This window comes from Elephantulus edwardii, unplaced genomic scaffold (genome assembly GCF_000299155.1).
Source record: "Elephantulus edwardii isolate Elephantulus edwardi_28Jun2011 unplaced genomic scaffold, EleEdw1.0 scaffold00354, whole genome shotgun sequence".
Classification (NCBI taxonomy): domain Eukaryota; kingdom Metazoa; phylum Chordata; class Mammalia; order Macroscelidea; family Macroscelididae; genus Elephantulus; species Elephantulus edwardii.
The window spans coordinates 828,516-845,997 of NW_006400104.1; the positions used below are offsets into that span (position 1 = coordinate 828,516).

The 17,482-nt window shown below is 45.1% G+C and overlaps 1 protein-coding gene across 6 annotated transcripts in view; it reads right to left on the bottom strand.

Annotated features, from left to right (window-relative positions):
* CYFIP2 (cytoplasmic FMR1 interacting protein 2) overlaps positions 1–17,482 on the bottom strand; it is a 175,048-nt gene that overhangs the window by 45,067 nt on the left and 112,499 nt on the right. For all 6 annotated transcript variants that reach the window (XM_006901973.1, XM_006901970.1, XM_006901975.1 and 3 more), the window contains 3 exons: positions 5,353–5,496; positions 2,682–2,772; positions 904–1,034 (listed from right to left, as the gene is read on the bottom strand). In XM_006901973.1, the coding sequence (XP_006902035.1) occupies positions 904–1,034; positions 2,682–2,772; positions 5,353–5,496 (366 nt within the window). The remainder of the gene's footprint in view (positions 1–903; positions 1,035–2,681; positions 2,773–5,352; positions 5,497–17,482) is intronic.

Consider the following 17,482-nt stretch of genomic DNA (forward strand, 5'->3'; position numbering starts at 1 on the left):
AGCTCTTACTGCAGGCAATTATCAAGGTGACGTGCTCCCTTTCATCCTGGAACAGCATGGACTCATCATTTCCCATGCCAGAAGATGAAGATCATTTTACCCTCAGCTCAGGGTAGTCTTCCCCAGTTCCCACTAGGCTAATTCTTGTTCATGCTCCAGGTTTCCTCCTCAAAGAAGTCCTTCCTCACCTGCAAGACCCACCAGCTTCTGCAGCTTTATGTCCCCAGGAGGGCCTGTATCTGTCTCACACAACCCTTGCTGTAACTGCAATTGCATTTCTATGTAAACACATGTTCGGTGCAAGTCTATTCCTCCAGAATATATGCACTTGAAATTGTGCTTTTCCTATGGTGGTGGTGTTGTTATGTGCTGTCGAGTCACTTGCGACGCATAGAGACCTTATGTACAATAGCCCTGACACCTGCTCTAACCTGTGCCAACTTTACTGTCTCTGACTTCGACACAACTACCCTCATTATCCCAGTCACTGAATCAATCCATCTCATCAAGGGTCTCCCTCTCTTTCTCCGTCCCTCCACCCTTCCAAGCATGATGTATCTTTCCAAGGACTTGTCCCTCCTTGCAACATGCCCAAAGTATGTCAGACAAAGCCTCAGAAGCCAAGGAATAATTTAAGCTTATTTAATGGATGCATATAAAATTAAGGCTAAAGAGATGTCCAAGATCTTGCAGCTGGTGGATGGTGCAGCCAGGGCTGGGACCATATCTGCCTGTAGTCCTTCTACAGTTAGAACTGAGGTCAGAGCTGTCTGACAATGGATGGACATACCCTACTGCTGGGGGAGCCCAGCCTGTGTGGCAGGGCCTCAGGGCAGGGTACCAATGGGGTGGATCTGGTGCAGTGGATGGGTCTCTCCATTCTGGAGACACCGCTGAACTCACCAGAGCTTGTTCTATGAGGAGGCAGAAGAGGATGGCATTGCCCACTTCCCTCAGGCTCTGGAACACATCTGTTTTGAGCTCTGCATACTCGATGATGTCCTTCAACTGGTGGTGGAAGAACTCCAGGATCCCTGGGAGAAGAGGAGGCACAGTCACTGGGAAGCGGACACTGCACAGCCTGTCAGGCAGGAGTGCACTGACCGGCAGCAGCCCAAGACCGACTCAGCAGAGCAAGGAGCCAAACGCTGGGGCCCTGTGGATGTGCCTGGGCTCAGTGTCAGAGAAAAAGTGAGGAAGCTGGCCCCTTCTAGGATGGGAAGGAGGCAGACAGAAAAATAAGTGAAAACACACACACAAATTAGGCAGTCCTGGGTCCTCTCTACATCCTTCAGTTGGGGAAAAAATGACCAGAATTCCTAAAAAAGTGACAGGACACTCATTTGTTTAGCATTTCTTTTAAGTACTACTTATCTTGTGAAACACTGAAACACTTTACTGTAATATTTGATTTAAAACTTTATTCACCCCAACAAATTGCTGCTATATGCTGTTAGACCTGATTCAGAGCCGACCCTCCAGTGGGCTTTCAGAGGCCATCTATCACATGGGAGGAGACTGCCCATCTTTATCCCACGGAGCAGCTGGTGATTTCAAACCACATGCCTTTGAGTTGGCGTCACAGCTTCTTATCACTAAGCCACTTGAGCTCTCTGCTCTAATAAATATTCCACCCTCAAATTCTAATGCAATACTCTAATTAGGCACAATTATCGCTATTTTTCAGGGGAGGCTCTGAGACTGTAGCTGTCTTGCCCAAATCACACGGTGAGCATGAGAGGCAGCTGGGACCGAGGAGCAAGGCTTTCTGTTTCAGCCCTTTGCTGTTCAGATCCACACTAATTAAGCACTCGACATGTTTGGTTTTAAGAACCTTCTGTGCCAAAAAATCACGATCTCTGCCTTCTTCCCAGGCTCTGGGCCTCAATGACCTTAAGGGAAGACAAGAATTCTCTTCGCTTTCAGAAACTGAGTAGCAATCACTCCTGTTTCCCGACTCTCCTTAGATCTGTGATTTCCATTCCCATTCAGAGCATCAACTTCCTCCACATGGACAAATGGGAGAATGCGAAGCATCATCGAGCTCATTAACAAACCCTAACTTGCAATCTTTTCCAGTCATTATCTACAGGAGTTGTGCTCCTAACTCCAACGCAGCACTATACTACTCATGCAATTTGAATCCACCAGCTGCTCCACAAGAGAATGACAGGTAATCCCTTCTCATATCCAAAAACCCATTCAAAGGTCAGTTCTGAACTGGGTGTGACTCGACAGCAATAAGACTTGAGGTGCACTGAGTCAGTATGTATTTGGAGGAGGCTGGGGCTGCCGTGGTTAAGGCCTTGACTGCTAATCCCAAAGTTGGTAGTTAGAACCCTCCAGCTGGACAAAGATGGGCAGTCTGAGTTTGTAAAGGTTACAGCCTGGGAAATCCCATGGGGTAGTTCTACTCACTCCTATTGATTTGCTGTAAGTCGGAATCAAGATAGGTTTATTTATTATTTCAAGTCTTCCCCATTTGCTTCTCTCTTCCAGCTTCCCTGCAGTCCTGTACGGCAGGGCGCAAACCCAGGGCTCTGACTGCTCACGCAGTACTCAAGAGACCTGGCTTGTTAGGGGGTGAAGGCACAAGGTAGCCAGCCCCACCACGCCCCCATCACTGCTGGGGTGTGAGCTCTTTTCTATCACCAGCCCCTGTCTCCGCTCCTGTCACCAACCTGGAGAGCCATACTCGTGCCGGGGTAGGCGGCAGATCTTGGGCATCACTTCTATCAGTGTTTTCACATACTGGAGAATGGTTCCTTGGAGCTGCCAAGAGAAGAGGGCGAGAGTGAAATAACGCATCCTGCTGTATAACGTACAGAGCAGTGCTTCTGAGGCCCAGCGCTAGGCTGCCGGGCACGTGCAGGGTCTGCTGAGACCTGTCAGGCGGACATTCCCTATCGGAGAGAGCAGGTCCCCTCTGACGGCTGTGGAGAGGGTCAGACTCAGAAAACTGTCCTCCTATGACAGAAGGAGTCCTGCTCAGACCTCTCCCAGACGTGGAGACATGAAGGAGGGTGCATTTCTAGGCAATATGGGGTCATTCCTGAGGTTAGGGTGCTTTGAGAAGATTCAGATGCACAGTTCACTTGAAACAGCGCCAAGATGCTGTGAAGACTGAGAAACATTACCTAATTTAAACTTGGGAAACACATGGCACCTTCATCCCGCCTGTGTCCAAGGCAGAGCGCTTTAATCAATCACCACCTTCTCCTGTTTCACCCTGAATTTAGTTTCAGTCTGTAACAATCCTTGGTACCCATAGTTGTTACCAGAGAAGTGAGCTTATTGGCAGGTGAAGCCTGTTTGCCTCTTCTCACCTGGCGCTATATAGCCTTCTTGATTGTGCCTCGTCATCGCAAACCTTCAGGAAAACCTAGCTGAAATGTTTCAGCCGGGCTTGAGGAGCGCTGCAAAGAATTAAATGCAAGGCCATACGGCCACCCTTAGTTGAGGCAGGGTGATAAATGGATGTAGAATTTTCTTGAAATCAGTGCAGCAGCAGTGATTGTACGGTTTAGCAAGAAACCCAAATAGAAGTGTGGGGATCGATATGAAATATCTGCTAGAGAAATTTGTTACTAGGTGCTGTTAAGCTGACTATAACTTAGAGCAACCGTATGAATAGCAGATCAGAATCTCACCTACCCTGCTCCAACATCATGACCTCCAATATGCACAAGCCCATTGTTAAATCCCACAGAGGGATTTTACATACACAGAGGAGCCCTGGTGGTGCAGTTCAGCACACAGCGGATAATGGAAAGTATGGCTGTTCAAATTCTCCCAGTGACTCTCCTGCAGAAAAGAGCTGGCAGTGTGTTCCTGTAAAGATCACAGTCCAGAAACCCCTGTGGGAAAGTTTTACTCTATGGGGCTGCTTTGGAAGGAGGAGTAGCATCCACTTCCGTAATAGCTTGCCTCCGGAAACCCTACGAACCTGGAGAGAGGATGAGTGACACCCAGCGTTGAGGACTCTCCTTCAGAGGGTCGCTATGAGTCGCCTGCGACTCGACAGCATTGAACAACAACAACGGCATGGGGCTGCTAGGAGTAGTAATTGACTTAATGCACCCAGTAACAAAAGCAAACTGTAGATGCCTTTGAATTGTGATGCTGGTGAAGAGTATTGAGCACATGCATCATGGGTTTACTGTGCTCAGACAATGCAGCACAGAAGGGCAGCACAAGCAGTGATTGCTGTTAGTGCCACTGAGTCACCTGGATCCCAGTGACCTGACCCCATGGATGAAACACTGCTCAGTCTTGAGCCATCTTCACTATCATTGCTATACACAGTTGCAGCTCCCGTGTCAGTCCAGCTCCCTGAAAAGTCCTTTTTTAAAAAAAAAATACTGATTTTCAGTCATTAACAGGTGCTAAGGGTCAAAAAAAACCCTAACAAGTGATGCAATCACTTGTTATGCATCAGAGAGTTGGACAATGACTAGGGAGGATAGAAGTAGAAGAATTGATCCTTTTGAGCTGTGGTGCTGGAGAAGAGTATTGGATGTACCATGGACTGCCAAGAAAACAGATTCATCCTGGAGAGGGTTAAGCCAGGCTGCTCCTTGGAGGCAAGAATTCTGGGGCTTCGTCTGACATACTTTGGTCATGTTGTAAGGAGGGACAGGTCCTTGGAGAGGGACATCATGCTTGGGAGGGTGGAGGGACAGCGCAGGAGGGGAAGACCCTCTATGAGGTGGATTGATTCAGTGACTGGGGTAATTGGGATGGGTGTGTCAGAGGCAGTGTGACTGGCACAGGATAGAGCAGGGTTTAGGGCTGTTGTTCATAGGGTCGCTATGAGTCGCAAATGACTCAACGGCACATAACAACAACAACAAGGGTCAAATTAGGATGACTGAATTCAATAATCACATAGAGTCAGTTCTGAATCAGAAAAGAGGTGAAGCCCCAGGTCAGAGGTGCACAGGAACATAACAGGGTGATGTTGTTGCTGTTGTTATGTGCCACTGAGTCACCTGCAACTCGTAGTGACCCTATGTACAATAGCCCTAAACCCTGGTCTACCCTGTACCAATCTCACTGTCTCTGACACACCAACCCCCTTTACCCCAGTCACTGAATCAATCCACCTCATAGAGGGTCTTCCTCTCCTGCGCTGTCCCTTCACCCTTCCAAGTATGGTGCCCCTCTCCAAAGACTGATCCTTCCTTGCACACTTTCAGAGCAATTGAGAAGGAAGGTGAAAGACTCCCTGGTGATTTTAAGAGACAGAGCTGGAGTACCTGTGACTGGTCAGACCAAGTAAAACATGAAAGCAAGTTGTTCCTGTGACCCCCACTTGGCCACCTTGCACGTCTCATCTGTGCTTCTCCTTACCAAACTCTTGACGATCTTCAGCAGCTCTTCCATGACCACAGCGATGCCCTGGTACCCCAGGAGTCTGCATATGGTCTTGAAGTGAGGGGGCCCCACAAAGTTCCGGTAGGAGCTATAGATGTGGCTATAGGCGATGTTGAGCGGCTGAAAAACAAGGGTCGTGGCAAAATAAGTGGCTGAGTATAAATGGACACTGGCGTGAGGTCTGGATGGGGATGCTTCTCTGACAGAGGCCGGGGAATTTTCATGGAGGACCTCAGTGGCTCTATCTGCAAGATGTAGACCATGGGGAGAGGTGTAGTCAGTGCCCACAGGATGGGGCAAACACCCTCAATGGAGCAGCTGTCATGACTGAAACAGTGAAACCACGGCAAGGGAGTGAAACAGATGACTGCTCTCCCTCTAGAGGCGTCTCTGGTCCTACATACTGGACCATTTCATTTGAAAAGGCAACAGCCATTCTGCATTTCCCTTCTCCCTACTTATTGCTGCTTCCATCTATGACACGATGCTGTTTTGGAAAGGAAACAGGCTGGGAGCTAGCAGGCACTGCTGAATGTGTTAGAAAATCACTCGGCTTTTTGACCCTCAGTTTCTTCATCTGTGCAATAAGGGAATTAAAGGAAGCCAGTGGCTTCCTAACATTTAAAGTGGCAGTGCAAAGAGACGTATGGTGGTTCAGCCGTGCGCGCCATGTCTCTCTCCAGACCCCACCAGGCACCTGCAGTTTGACTCTCAGGGCTCCATGGACACAGCTGAACCACCATACAGGAATTTCTTTACGATTCCTTACTGACAAATCCGTGACCAAACTATTATTATTGTTGTTGTCTCATAATGTTGAGTTGGAACTGACCCTGCAGCAAGTTTGCAGAGGCTGTAAATCTCACAGGAAGCCTGCCCATCTTTTTCCCATGGAGCAGCTAGCTGGTAGATCTGAACCACTGGCCTTTGGGTTGGTAGTGCAGCTCCTCACCACCGGGTGAGCTCCCTCCACTGGAGCCTAAATTGGTCTCACTTGTTTGCTGAGACTGGAAAGTTTCTGCAATGTTGCCATGTATGGAGCTTCTCTTATTCTGTAATGTGATGTCTTTCATAGATATACCCCTTTCTATACAATAGGCATATGGGATGTGGACTACCCTTAGTCCCATTTCACAGCACATAATGCATAATCCACACAGTTCATAGATAACTGAGCTCTGATCTGAAGCCAGATATGGCTGATTGCAAACCCCCACTCTTTACTTCCAACCATGCACACTCTGGATGTCAGATTCTTAAATGCCCAGTTTTCTAGATAAAGTTTCACTTCAAAACTCAGTTCTAAGTGTAGGCTACTCCTTGGAAGTGCAGACATTTTATACACAGGTGTAAACAGAGAAGAACAGATCTGATTTACTATTAGCTGCAATTCTGTATTAGTTGCAAAGTCCTCAGTGAACTAACTGGGGCTTGTAATGATGCTTTTATAGGGCTGTAAGATCCTGAATGTTCCTTGGGGTCAGAGAAGAAATCCACTCACTCTCATTTTTTAATTAAGTATATTCTGCTATATACAGATTATTCTAAACTTTGCAATGCCAGCATACTAATGTTGTATGTTGTGTTGATTTTAAACTTACACTGACTCCATGTGACACCTGACTGCTCCATAGTGCTTTCTAGGCTATACTTTTTGTGACAGCAGATCATCAAGTCTTCCTATGAAGCTGCTAGGTGGATATGAACTTCCAACTTCTTGATTAACAGCTGAGTACTGTCTAACAACAAAGAAATGGGCTCGGATGGGGTAATGCATTACATATTTTGCTGCTAATCTTAAGCCATTGATCTGAACTGACCAACTGCTTATGAGAGTAAGATAGACAGTCTCTTTACAAAAAGATCTGCAGCCTCTGAACTCCAACAGAGGGTCACTATGAGTTGGAGTAGACTCGATGGTGGTGAGCAATAATCAGAGTATATAAAGAACACAATTATAGTCCCTAGTAATTAGGATTAGTGAAGAATTAGGACACCCACTCATTCAGACTGAATCTTAGCACGGTTAGGAAAGTCAGTGTCTGCCTACTGGGAGGTGTGGAATGTGCGAACTTGTCATGTTCTCTCCTCAGTACTGAGGAGCTGCGACTCAGGAGACTTGGCCTGAACACAGCACTGTACGAGGAAGTGGATGAGCCCAGGGAAGGGGGATATTTCATGGAGTTACTAAGGACTGCTAATGTTAAATGGTGGAATGATTTATGAAAGAAGGGGACTATAACAAACTCAAGAGCATCATGTTGACAGCAACTCCTAGAAGCCTATGAATTGCAGAGCTTGACTAAGCCAACTATGTGGTCAACTTTCAACATGAGGATCAAATTCACTCAAGTTCCCCGGGAACAGGCCACATTATGAAACAAGGCTAGAACGAGGAGATGTGGGTTAGGAGGCAAGTGCTCAGGACGTAAGGAGGTGCTTGCTCTGCTAAGTGAGTGTGGCCGTGGCCGCATATCAAGACTCCATTGTGTGTCCTCCCATTTCCCTCTGCAGAAACAGGAGTGCATCACAAGCACCGTGCAGGGCTTGCCTCTGGGAGGGACAGGAAATTGGCTGGAGAAGAGATGCAAGAGGACTTTTTGGGGTAACAGAACCTACATCTTGACAGAGTTGTTTGCTATAGACATTTGTAAAAACTCATGGAATTTTATGTGTACTCACAACTTGAACATTTTACTGTGCAAAAGTATATATAAGCAAAACCCACTGGGTTAGGCCATAGTAGAATTGTCTTCCTAACCTTTACGTCCCTAGATTTTAAAAAAAAAAAAGCTAAATTGCCATTTTGATGCAGTTCTGAAGAAGGCCTAGGTGGGCTTCAAAGCTGGAGTCTGCATAGAACAGGGGATGGAGTGTGAGGGGTGCGGAGTAAGTTATCATGTGCAGGGCTTCTTTTGGAGGTGGTGAAGGTGTTCTAGAAATCATTACGGTGATGGAACGATACTAACACCCACTGAACAATAACTACTTAAACAAGTGAAGTGTGACAAATGAATTCCGTCTCATCAAACTGTTAGGAGAAATGAGAGCTGTCTGGCAGCAGCCTGCTCGGTGAGTCTCTATTCCCAGGATGTCCCAAGTGGAGGCTGAGCAACCCTGTGCAAGGTGGTCAAGGTGGCTCCTGCCTGAGCTGGAGCTGGCGTGGACACACTGTCTCCGGAGGCTCAGCTCCCATGCCCGCTTCCCGGAAGCTCATCTCTCCCAGCATCTCCTCAACCCTCACCACCATCCAAGGAGCTCCTGGTACCAAGTTTCTCTTAGTACTTCCTGGCAAGTACAAAACATATTCAGATTGGTGAAGGCTGTCCAACAGCCCTCCCCAGTTCTAGGCAGAGAAGAATCACTTTGGCACTGTTCTACCTCACACACACACACAAGTACAGACAATCCCCCTTAGACCCACTCGGTGCACTTAGGAGGGCCCCTGTTCCATTCCAGCTTCAGTCTTGGATTCTGGGTAGACTGGTGGGTTAGGCATCAGCTGATGGCTGACACTCAGTAAGGACCAGCATGACATAAACAGAAGTCCAGTCCTCCTTCTAAGTGACCAAGCTACTCCTTTGCCTCCCCATCTCCCCAAAACACACCACACACATGCAAGAGGAAAGTCACCCACATGCTGGGTCCATGCACACGCATCCCGAGGGCACCCATCTGACCTGCTGGCTCAATAGGAGGCTGGGCCCTACTGAGAAAATGTGGGAATATGGGAGCCTGGGCATTTTCTGAGGTTTGGCAAAGAAAAACAGGAATACAACATAGCTTGAGACATTGGAAACAAGCCACAAATTTCATATGCTGAACTAATCCTGCTAACTGACGCGGGTTAAAATCACACGTGCCTTCCTTTAGAAACTAATTATGTATCCTATCCGTTTGGGATGGCTCACTTCAAATCAAGCTTGTTTAAACCCACATTGTATAAAACAGGTAATGTTATGAACACTCAAGAAATAAACACTCCCAATTCAGGAATTAGAGCCATGTTATTACTACAGGACCCAAGTGTGCATTTTGTTAAGCAAAACAGTATTAAGAAGAGAGAAGTTTGATGAGTTTGATCTGGCAGATACTGGACATGGTAGCTGTACCTGCAGAGAATCTTTGGGTCTTTAGGTCTCTATCTATTACCAGATGGTAAACATAGCCAGGTGCTCCAAATAAGGAGGCCTATTTATTTGGCAAATTGAATTTACAAGCAATTTGCATCTCTACATTCTGGAATCACAATTGCTGCAATTGTTGTTTTCAGAGGTTCCAAGAGGAATTAAAACAGCTTCCAATTTCCTGTTTTAGTTACCATTTCTCTAATGTTCCTTGAGCCATTTGAATACCACCAGCCCACAAACACAGATCACTAATTTAAGCTGGAGTGCTGCAGTTCAATTCCTTAAAACCATTGCCAGAGTATAAAGCCCAAAGGTAATGAATAAAAAGCAAACAATACTGTCCTTGTCGCAAAAGGTAACAGGATAATGGGGTGTAGAGGACTGAAAACACCAGAGTTTCTTGTTCAAATCCACTGCTAGACCTGGGGCTTAGTCTCCACCATCTGGGGCCCTTTATAACATTCTCAACTCAAAGATTAAACGATGGAAGCGAGTTGATGTAGAGAACTTTTTAAAAATGGTGCTCCTTCCTTTCTTAACTCAGGACTAACTAAAATGCTTTGGAGAAGACAAGAAGGATAACAGCACCAGGGACCTTATTAGTGATATAAAACTTAGAGATGCTAACATAATCGGAAAGAAACCAGTGGCACCACTTTCCTTTATAATTTGTACCCAGGTGATGATACACAAGTGTCTAATATTTTTCTCTTTATGAGGGTTTTCACATATTAATTCCTCCCTAACTGTCTAGTTACGTAAGTTTTCTGTGGCTCCTGTAATAAATGACTGCAAACTTGCCAGGGGTAAAATGATAGTTTTCTTCTCACACTAAAAAGTCTGGAGGCCAGGATTTTGAAATTGTTATCACTGGGCTGATGATATGAAGGTTTTGTCAGGGCTGGACTCCCCATGAAGGTTTAGGCTTGAGGGGAAAATCTGTTCCTTCTCTCTTCCCAGTTCTTATGGCTGCTGGCATTCTTTAACTCTATGGGCACATCACTCCAATCTTCAAATCTCTCTGCTGTGTCTTCACACCATCTTCTCTTTTGTGTGTGTAATATCTCCTTCTCTCTCATATGGATTCTGGTGATTGCATTTAGGACCCAACTGGATAATCCATACCCATCTCCCCACCTTAAGACCCTTCACTCAGTCATATTTACAAAGACCTTCTTTCAAGTGAAATAACATTTGCAGATTCCAGGATTAAGATCTGATATCTTTAGAACCATTATTAATCTACTTCACCAGGTAGAACAGGAACAATTACCTCACGGTAACAGACCAGGAAACTGAAACCCATGAAGGCACCCACCTGAGGTGAAATACAAGATTATGTTCTGTCTTATGTACAGAGTGTCCTCACCCGCTCACTCACCCACCTACCCACTACCTTGAAGTTAGAACCAATTTATACCTTCCTGGAGTTCCTGAAGCTGTAAAGTACACAGAAGATTGCCCATCTTTCTCCCAAGGAACCAGGGATGGATTCAAACAGCCAGAGAGTTGTGGCCTTTGGGTTATACCGCTAAGGTAACAAAAATGTTCTGGACTGGTAGGTAAATCATGTTGCAGTCTGGTATTAGTAATACGTAGACAGTAAGGTCAATTATGAGGTGGTTTCAACTCCCAGGTAATCAGTGGGTGGGTGAGTGAGCAAGTGAAGACAGTCAGTCACGTGGTGGCAGTGGGGCAGGTGGCACTGTTGGTGATGTTATTAGGGATGAGGGACAGTTTCCCCTGGTGGCCCAGGAGGGAAGTAATGACATCCAGGTATGTATTCATCTGAGATGTACCCAGTTTGTGGTAGCAAGAAACTGGGTTCTGTCTCCTATGCACTGCCAATTTAGTGAAGAAATTACAAGAGTTTGGTAAGTTCTTTGAAGCCAAATCACAACTCAGAAAAGAAGCATCACTTAGTTACTGGAAACTAAGTCAAAATATTCCATCAACAACTTCTAATGGCTAAGAAAGCATTGGGAATTTAGTGGAATCATTTCACAGATAGTTTGCACTGCAACTGTGATCACTTATAAGAAAATGGTAAAACCAGTTGCTGTTCAATCAGGAACAACTACTGGCAAGCTCCGTGTGTCTTAGTTGGACCCAGCTGCACGGCAGAGCCTTCAGAAATGGATCTCTAGGCTTTCCTTCCAGGGTGATTCTGGGTCGGCTTGAACCCAGAATCAGTTATACAAGAGAGTACAGATGTATAATTCATTTTATTTAGAGAATATATTTTATAGTTTTGATTCATATATTAATTTAGGTTGCAGGGGGGAGCTAGATACTTTTCACACTTAGTATCACCCGTAAATGACACAGCTCTTATCCAGGGGTACCTGGACTGCAGACTTCTGAGTGTAAAGCAAGGACATTTAGGAGAGGACACATTTGCTGTCTGTTTCTCTCCAAATATATTTGGAGTACTTCATCGTATTGTACTTTGCTTTACAGCACTTCACAGATATTCTGTGAAATTGTATAAATAACAATCCTGCATCATGCAAGTCTCTTGGCATTATTTTTTCAATAGTGTGGCCTCACTTCATATCTGGGTCACATTTTGGAAATTCTCAACAATATTTAAAAACTTTTTCATAATGGTACTGAACACTTAATAAACTACAGTACAGTTAAACAGATACAGTTAATCAGCTTACACTTGATTGCTAACAATTAGAAACACTCAATCAGTTTATCCCTGGCTTTCAAGTAATTCACGAACACTTACCCACAAGGATCCAACTTCACCAAGATAAAGGCTCACTCACAGGTAGGACCAGATCAATTTTTAAATACAAAGGCCTGCCCACCAGATCTTGTTTGTCTACATAGGAGACTTCCCCCCTTTTCCTCTCCCCACCCCCGCCCCAAGATGATTGTAAATGAGCAGTTGGGAAATAAAGAGACACATTGTCCTTGAAAAATCTGTAGTTGGGGACCTTTCCAAAGTAATGAAGAGTAGTGATATAAGTTTGAGGACTAAGGTGTGTGATTCAGTCCACAGTCTTTCTGATTATTAGCTATGCATCTGAGAACTGATCAATGAATAAGGATGACAGAAAAAGAATTGACCTCTTTGAGCTGTCATGTTGGGGAAGATCACTGAACATCCCATGGACAGCCAAGAGAATGAACAGATATGTCTTGGAGAGGCTGCATCCGGAGTGCCCTTTGGAGACAAGAATGATGAGGCTTTGCCTCACAAACTTTGGACATAATGCTAGGAGGTGCTATTCCTTGGAGAGGGACATGATGTTGGGAAGAGTGGAGGGTTGGTAAAGGACAGGAAGACTCTCAACCAGGTGGATTGACACAGTGACTGTTGCAATGGGCTCTTGGATGTCAGGAAGTGAAGATGGCGCAGAACAGGACTAGGTTCAGATCTTTTATTCATAGGATTGCTATGAGTCGTACTTGATGACACACAACAACAACAACAATAGTTAAACATAACTTTAACATATGCACTAGGAAACCAAAGATAGCATCTGACCCACACTACTGCAATATGGGCTTTAGCACAGAGGTCTGGAACTGAACCTGTAATATTCCCAAGGCATTCCTGTAATGCTGTCCCTACCTCTATTAGCTGCATTCAAGTGGCTGGATGTTCTCTTCAAGGCCACTTAGTTCCCTGTCTGTTACTATCATTCTGGAAGCCACTGCACTGGGAAGCCCTATCTCTACTTCTCAAGTGAATCCACAAGGTGAAGAGTTATTGTTGACCAAAGAGTTTTGTCAATGAAAGAAAACAAAAATCATCACAACTGGCACTATAAACAACTTCAGGGTAAATGTGGGGGTGGAAATGAAAATGTCAAGAGTTTAATTTTACTTGAATTCACATTCAATGTCCAAGGAAGCTATAGTCAAGAAATCAAAGGATATATTGCATTGGGCAAATCTGCTCCAAAGGACCTCTTTAAATTATTAAGAAAGAAAAAGAATGTCACTTTGAGGACTAAGGTGTGCCTGACGTGAGCCATAGTATTTTCAATTACCTTACACACAAGTAAGAACTGACTACAGATAAGACAGACAGAAGAACGGAAAGCTTTCAACTGTGGTGTTGGTATATTGAATATATCATGAGCAAACAAAAGCACAAACAAGTCTGGCTTGGAGGAAGAGAAACGTGGGTGCTCCTTAGAGGAAAGGATGGTGAAACTTTGCCTCACATACTCTGGGCATGTTACCAGGAGGGGCCAGTCCTTGGAAAAAGACATCACGCTGGAAGAGGCAGAGGGTTAAAGGAAGAGGGTAAAACCTTCAACAAGATGGATAGAGTAACTAGAACAATAGGATGCAGCTCGGTAGAGATTGTGAGGATGGTACAGGATGGGGCAAGGTTTAGATCTATTGTTTATAGCCTCAGATGCAGACTGACTTGGTTTCCACTCCTGGAATCAGCCCGGTGGCCTGAGGAATGCCATTTCTTCTCTCTGGGTCAGTGAAATAAGAGGACTCCTAGGCAGCAAGTTCCCGCAGTCTTATTTTCTCCAACATATAAAGCTTACAGTTAACAATGTCATCCAGAACACATCAAAACACATTTTCATTTTCTGAGGAAAAAAGGTATGAATTTCACCTTGCCCCTCCAAGCCCCTAAACTCTGGTATTTTTATTCTCCTCAAAATAACTCTTTCCAAAGGACACCTGCCTTGCCTCTCTGAGGAGAGGCTATCATTATGCTTTGCAGGGAGTCATCGCTGGCATTTGGGAAGAGTTGAGCTGTGGACATCACAGCCAATTTAGTACAGGAAATTTGAAGACTGAATGCTAAAGGAGAGCCACAGGGCAGGTGTCTCATCAAGGAACCCTGGTCACCCAAGACATGCTCACAGAGACTCAGGGCCAGGGTAAGGTGTTGTGACTCACTGGCTAACTCTTCACAACATTTTAAATGTTTTTGACATAAAGCACAAGAAGACCTTTATGGGTTGGTTTCCTTGGATACTTCAGCTAAGAACAAATCTGGCTTTTAAAAACACATGTTATTCTTGTACTTAGGTGACAAGTAATATGGCTCAAAGGGACCCTATGAACAAAAGATCTAAATCCTGCTCTGTCCTCACACTTCCTGACACACAAGAACCCATTGCAGCACTCATTGTCAGTCTTCCTGGTTGAAGGTCTTCCTTTCCTTCGCCGACCCTCCACCCTTCCCAGCATCATGTCCCTCTCCACAGAATAGCCCTTCCTAGCAACATGTCCTAAATATGTGAGGCAAAGCCTTATTATTCTTGCCTCCAAAGAGCACTCCGGCTGCACCCTCTCCAAGATGTATCTGTTCATTCTCTTGGCCATCCATGGGATGTTCAGTGCTCTTCTCTAGCATCACAGGTCAAAGGTGTCGATTCTTCTGTCATCCTTATTCAATGTCCAGCTCTCAGATGCACAGCTGAGCATATGTTTACAAACACATCATCTATGTGAGATACCTCATATCTCAACTATCTGAGATACTTCTCATCCTGCCTTTAGATGTGTTTTGTGGCCTTGTCAATAGAAAGGTGGTGGTGTGAGCCTAGGAACACTGGCTGTGCGGCAAGGTCTTGGCTGCCGATCAAAGGGTCGAAAGTAGATCCTACCAGCTGCTCTGCGGAGTGAAGATCGATCATTGCCTTGGAAACACTCTGGGCAGTTCTGCTCCCTTCTGTATGGTCACCATGAGCTGGAATTGACAGGATAGCACTTAACAGGGACAAGCATATTCTCATAAAATTGGGAGCAGCAGGATGGCAGTGGGAGAATTTTTGAGGCGAGGGAAATGGCTATAGGGCAAGAAAGTAGTTGGGATTCTTGGATGGGAAGGAATGTTCAAAGTCATTGTGTTAAACACAGTCAGCATATTAAAATATATTAAACACCAGGCTGCTCATGTGTAAAATGGGCATCCACATCACAGGACATGGTGAAGGACAACGGAGACTTATTACTGCATTTCAACCACATAGAACAGTCTGCAGAGTGGCAACTGCTCATTAATGGTCGTTCTTTCTCTTATTTAATAGTACCAGCAGTAGTCCGCAGTAGTCAGGTGGGGAAGGAGGCAAGAATGATATTGTGAGGGGATAAAGATGAAGGCTATTCTTTTAATTGTGGGATAACAAAGAAAGATCTCTTCTCATTTGCAACTACTGTCCAAAGATCTCAATGGGGCAATAAAATAGGGGGATACCATCCAATTAAAGAGGAGATGTAGGAGCCCTGGAGAAATTAGTACTATCCAGGGGATTCATTTGCAGGAGATTGTTTGCCCTTTTTCAGAAAAAAATAAAAAATAATTGAAAGCTTCTTTCACTGGGCAAATGCCTTTCCAGACTGGTCCATGAAAGCAATGTGCGTAGAGATGCCTGTTGGTTGCCATGGTGAATGATGCTGATCTGAAGAAATGAATAATGTGAGCATTGGGGGCGACAGCGAGATTACTCAGACCGTGGTGAGAGAGGTATCCAGGAGAGCCCACGGCGGAGGAGGGGAGAAAGCACCATTCTTTCAGCTTTGGTCCACTCTGCCTTTGAGGCTGAGCGTAAGCAGGGGACACAGCCAGCATCAGGTAAGAGACAGGAATGGCGCTTCTTGAAAATGTAAATAGCTCCTCCCTTCATACTCGCCTTGCAGAAGGTCCAGGGCATGGCAATATGAGCTCATAATAGGGGGCATTTAGAAACAGAAGTGGTGGAAGAAAAGTAAATAAGGAAGAGTGATTTGATCTGAAAAGCGGGATGTGCTGCTAGCACCCAGGCAGAAAGCTCTTCATAATGTCTGCTGTGGGGAACTCCGTCTGCAAAGCCAGCCAGTATCAGACAGGAGGCAAACTGGAGAAAAGACTAGGACAAGAAACGTGATTCCCTTCCCCCTGATGGGAAGGTTTAACAAAGGGAGTAGTCTACGTTATCATAAGCAATGAATTAAGCTCTTCTCCTTGTGGCTGGACGTGTAGTAACAGGATTGTGTGGGGTGCTGGGGTGGCTGCGTGTGTAAGAGGAGACTAAAAGAGGGAGCACAAATATTCTTTCTCCTTTGTAGTGAGTGACTTCCCCTGGAAGGACCAGAGTTTGCCGCTCTAGACCCTGTCATTACCTATTTTTCTGGAAAGAAATTTCCAACTGAGTGGAAAAATAATCATCTCCTTCTCCAACATTTTAATTCACTGTCATCTTTAGAGAAGGAAAACAGGGTTGGAAAGTTACTCTGTGCTGTGTATCTTTCTACATAGCTCTCTGAGAAATACGGACACACACACACACACACACACACACACACACACACACACACGGGAAGGGAAACAGGGCAGAGAGAATGGCAGGTCTTAAAAGAAATCAGTTCAGCTTCACATCCAATTCAGATTAAAATCCTAGCAACTACTGTTTACTGTACTGTGACCCAAAGCTATTCCTTGGAAAGGGACGTCATACTTGGAAAGGTAGAGAGTCAGTGAAATACAGGAAGACTCCCAGTGAGATGGTTTAACACAGTGACTGCAACAAAGGGTTCAAATGTGTCAGAGATTGTGAGGATGGCAAAGCACAGGACAGGATTCAGGTCTGTTGTTCACAGAGTTGCTACGAGTCATACTCGACTCAGTGACACCTAACAACAAGGCAAAATCTGGATATCACATTAGAGAGGAAGGCAGACGTATATTTGCTGAGCATGATTATCTCCTAATTTTACATTAGGGGAGGTTTAGTGGAGGGATATGTATCTTTCAAATGGATATAATTACAGAGAAATGACACAGCTTGAAAACGGCTTTCTCTAACCAAAGTGGCAGAGCTGGCAAGCTGAAAATAGTTATCTGAGCTGTCTGGAAAAACACCAGCTGGGTTTCCGCATCACCACCTCATTTTGCAATAATGGTCAGTCGCTAAACCAAGCAGCCTTCATTCAGAAATCAAATGTTTGAGTAGCTTTGTGTCTTCGTTTGCTGTGTTCTTAAAAAATTCTGACTTATTTACAAA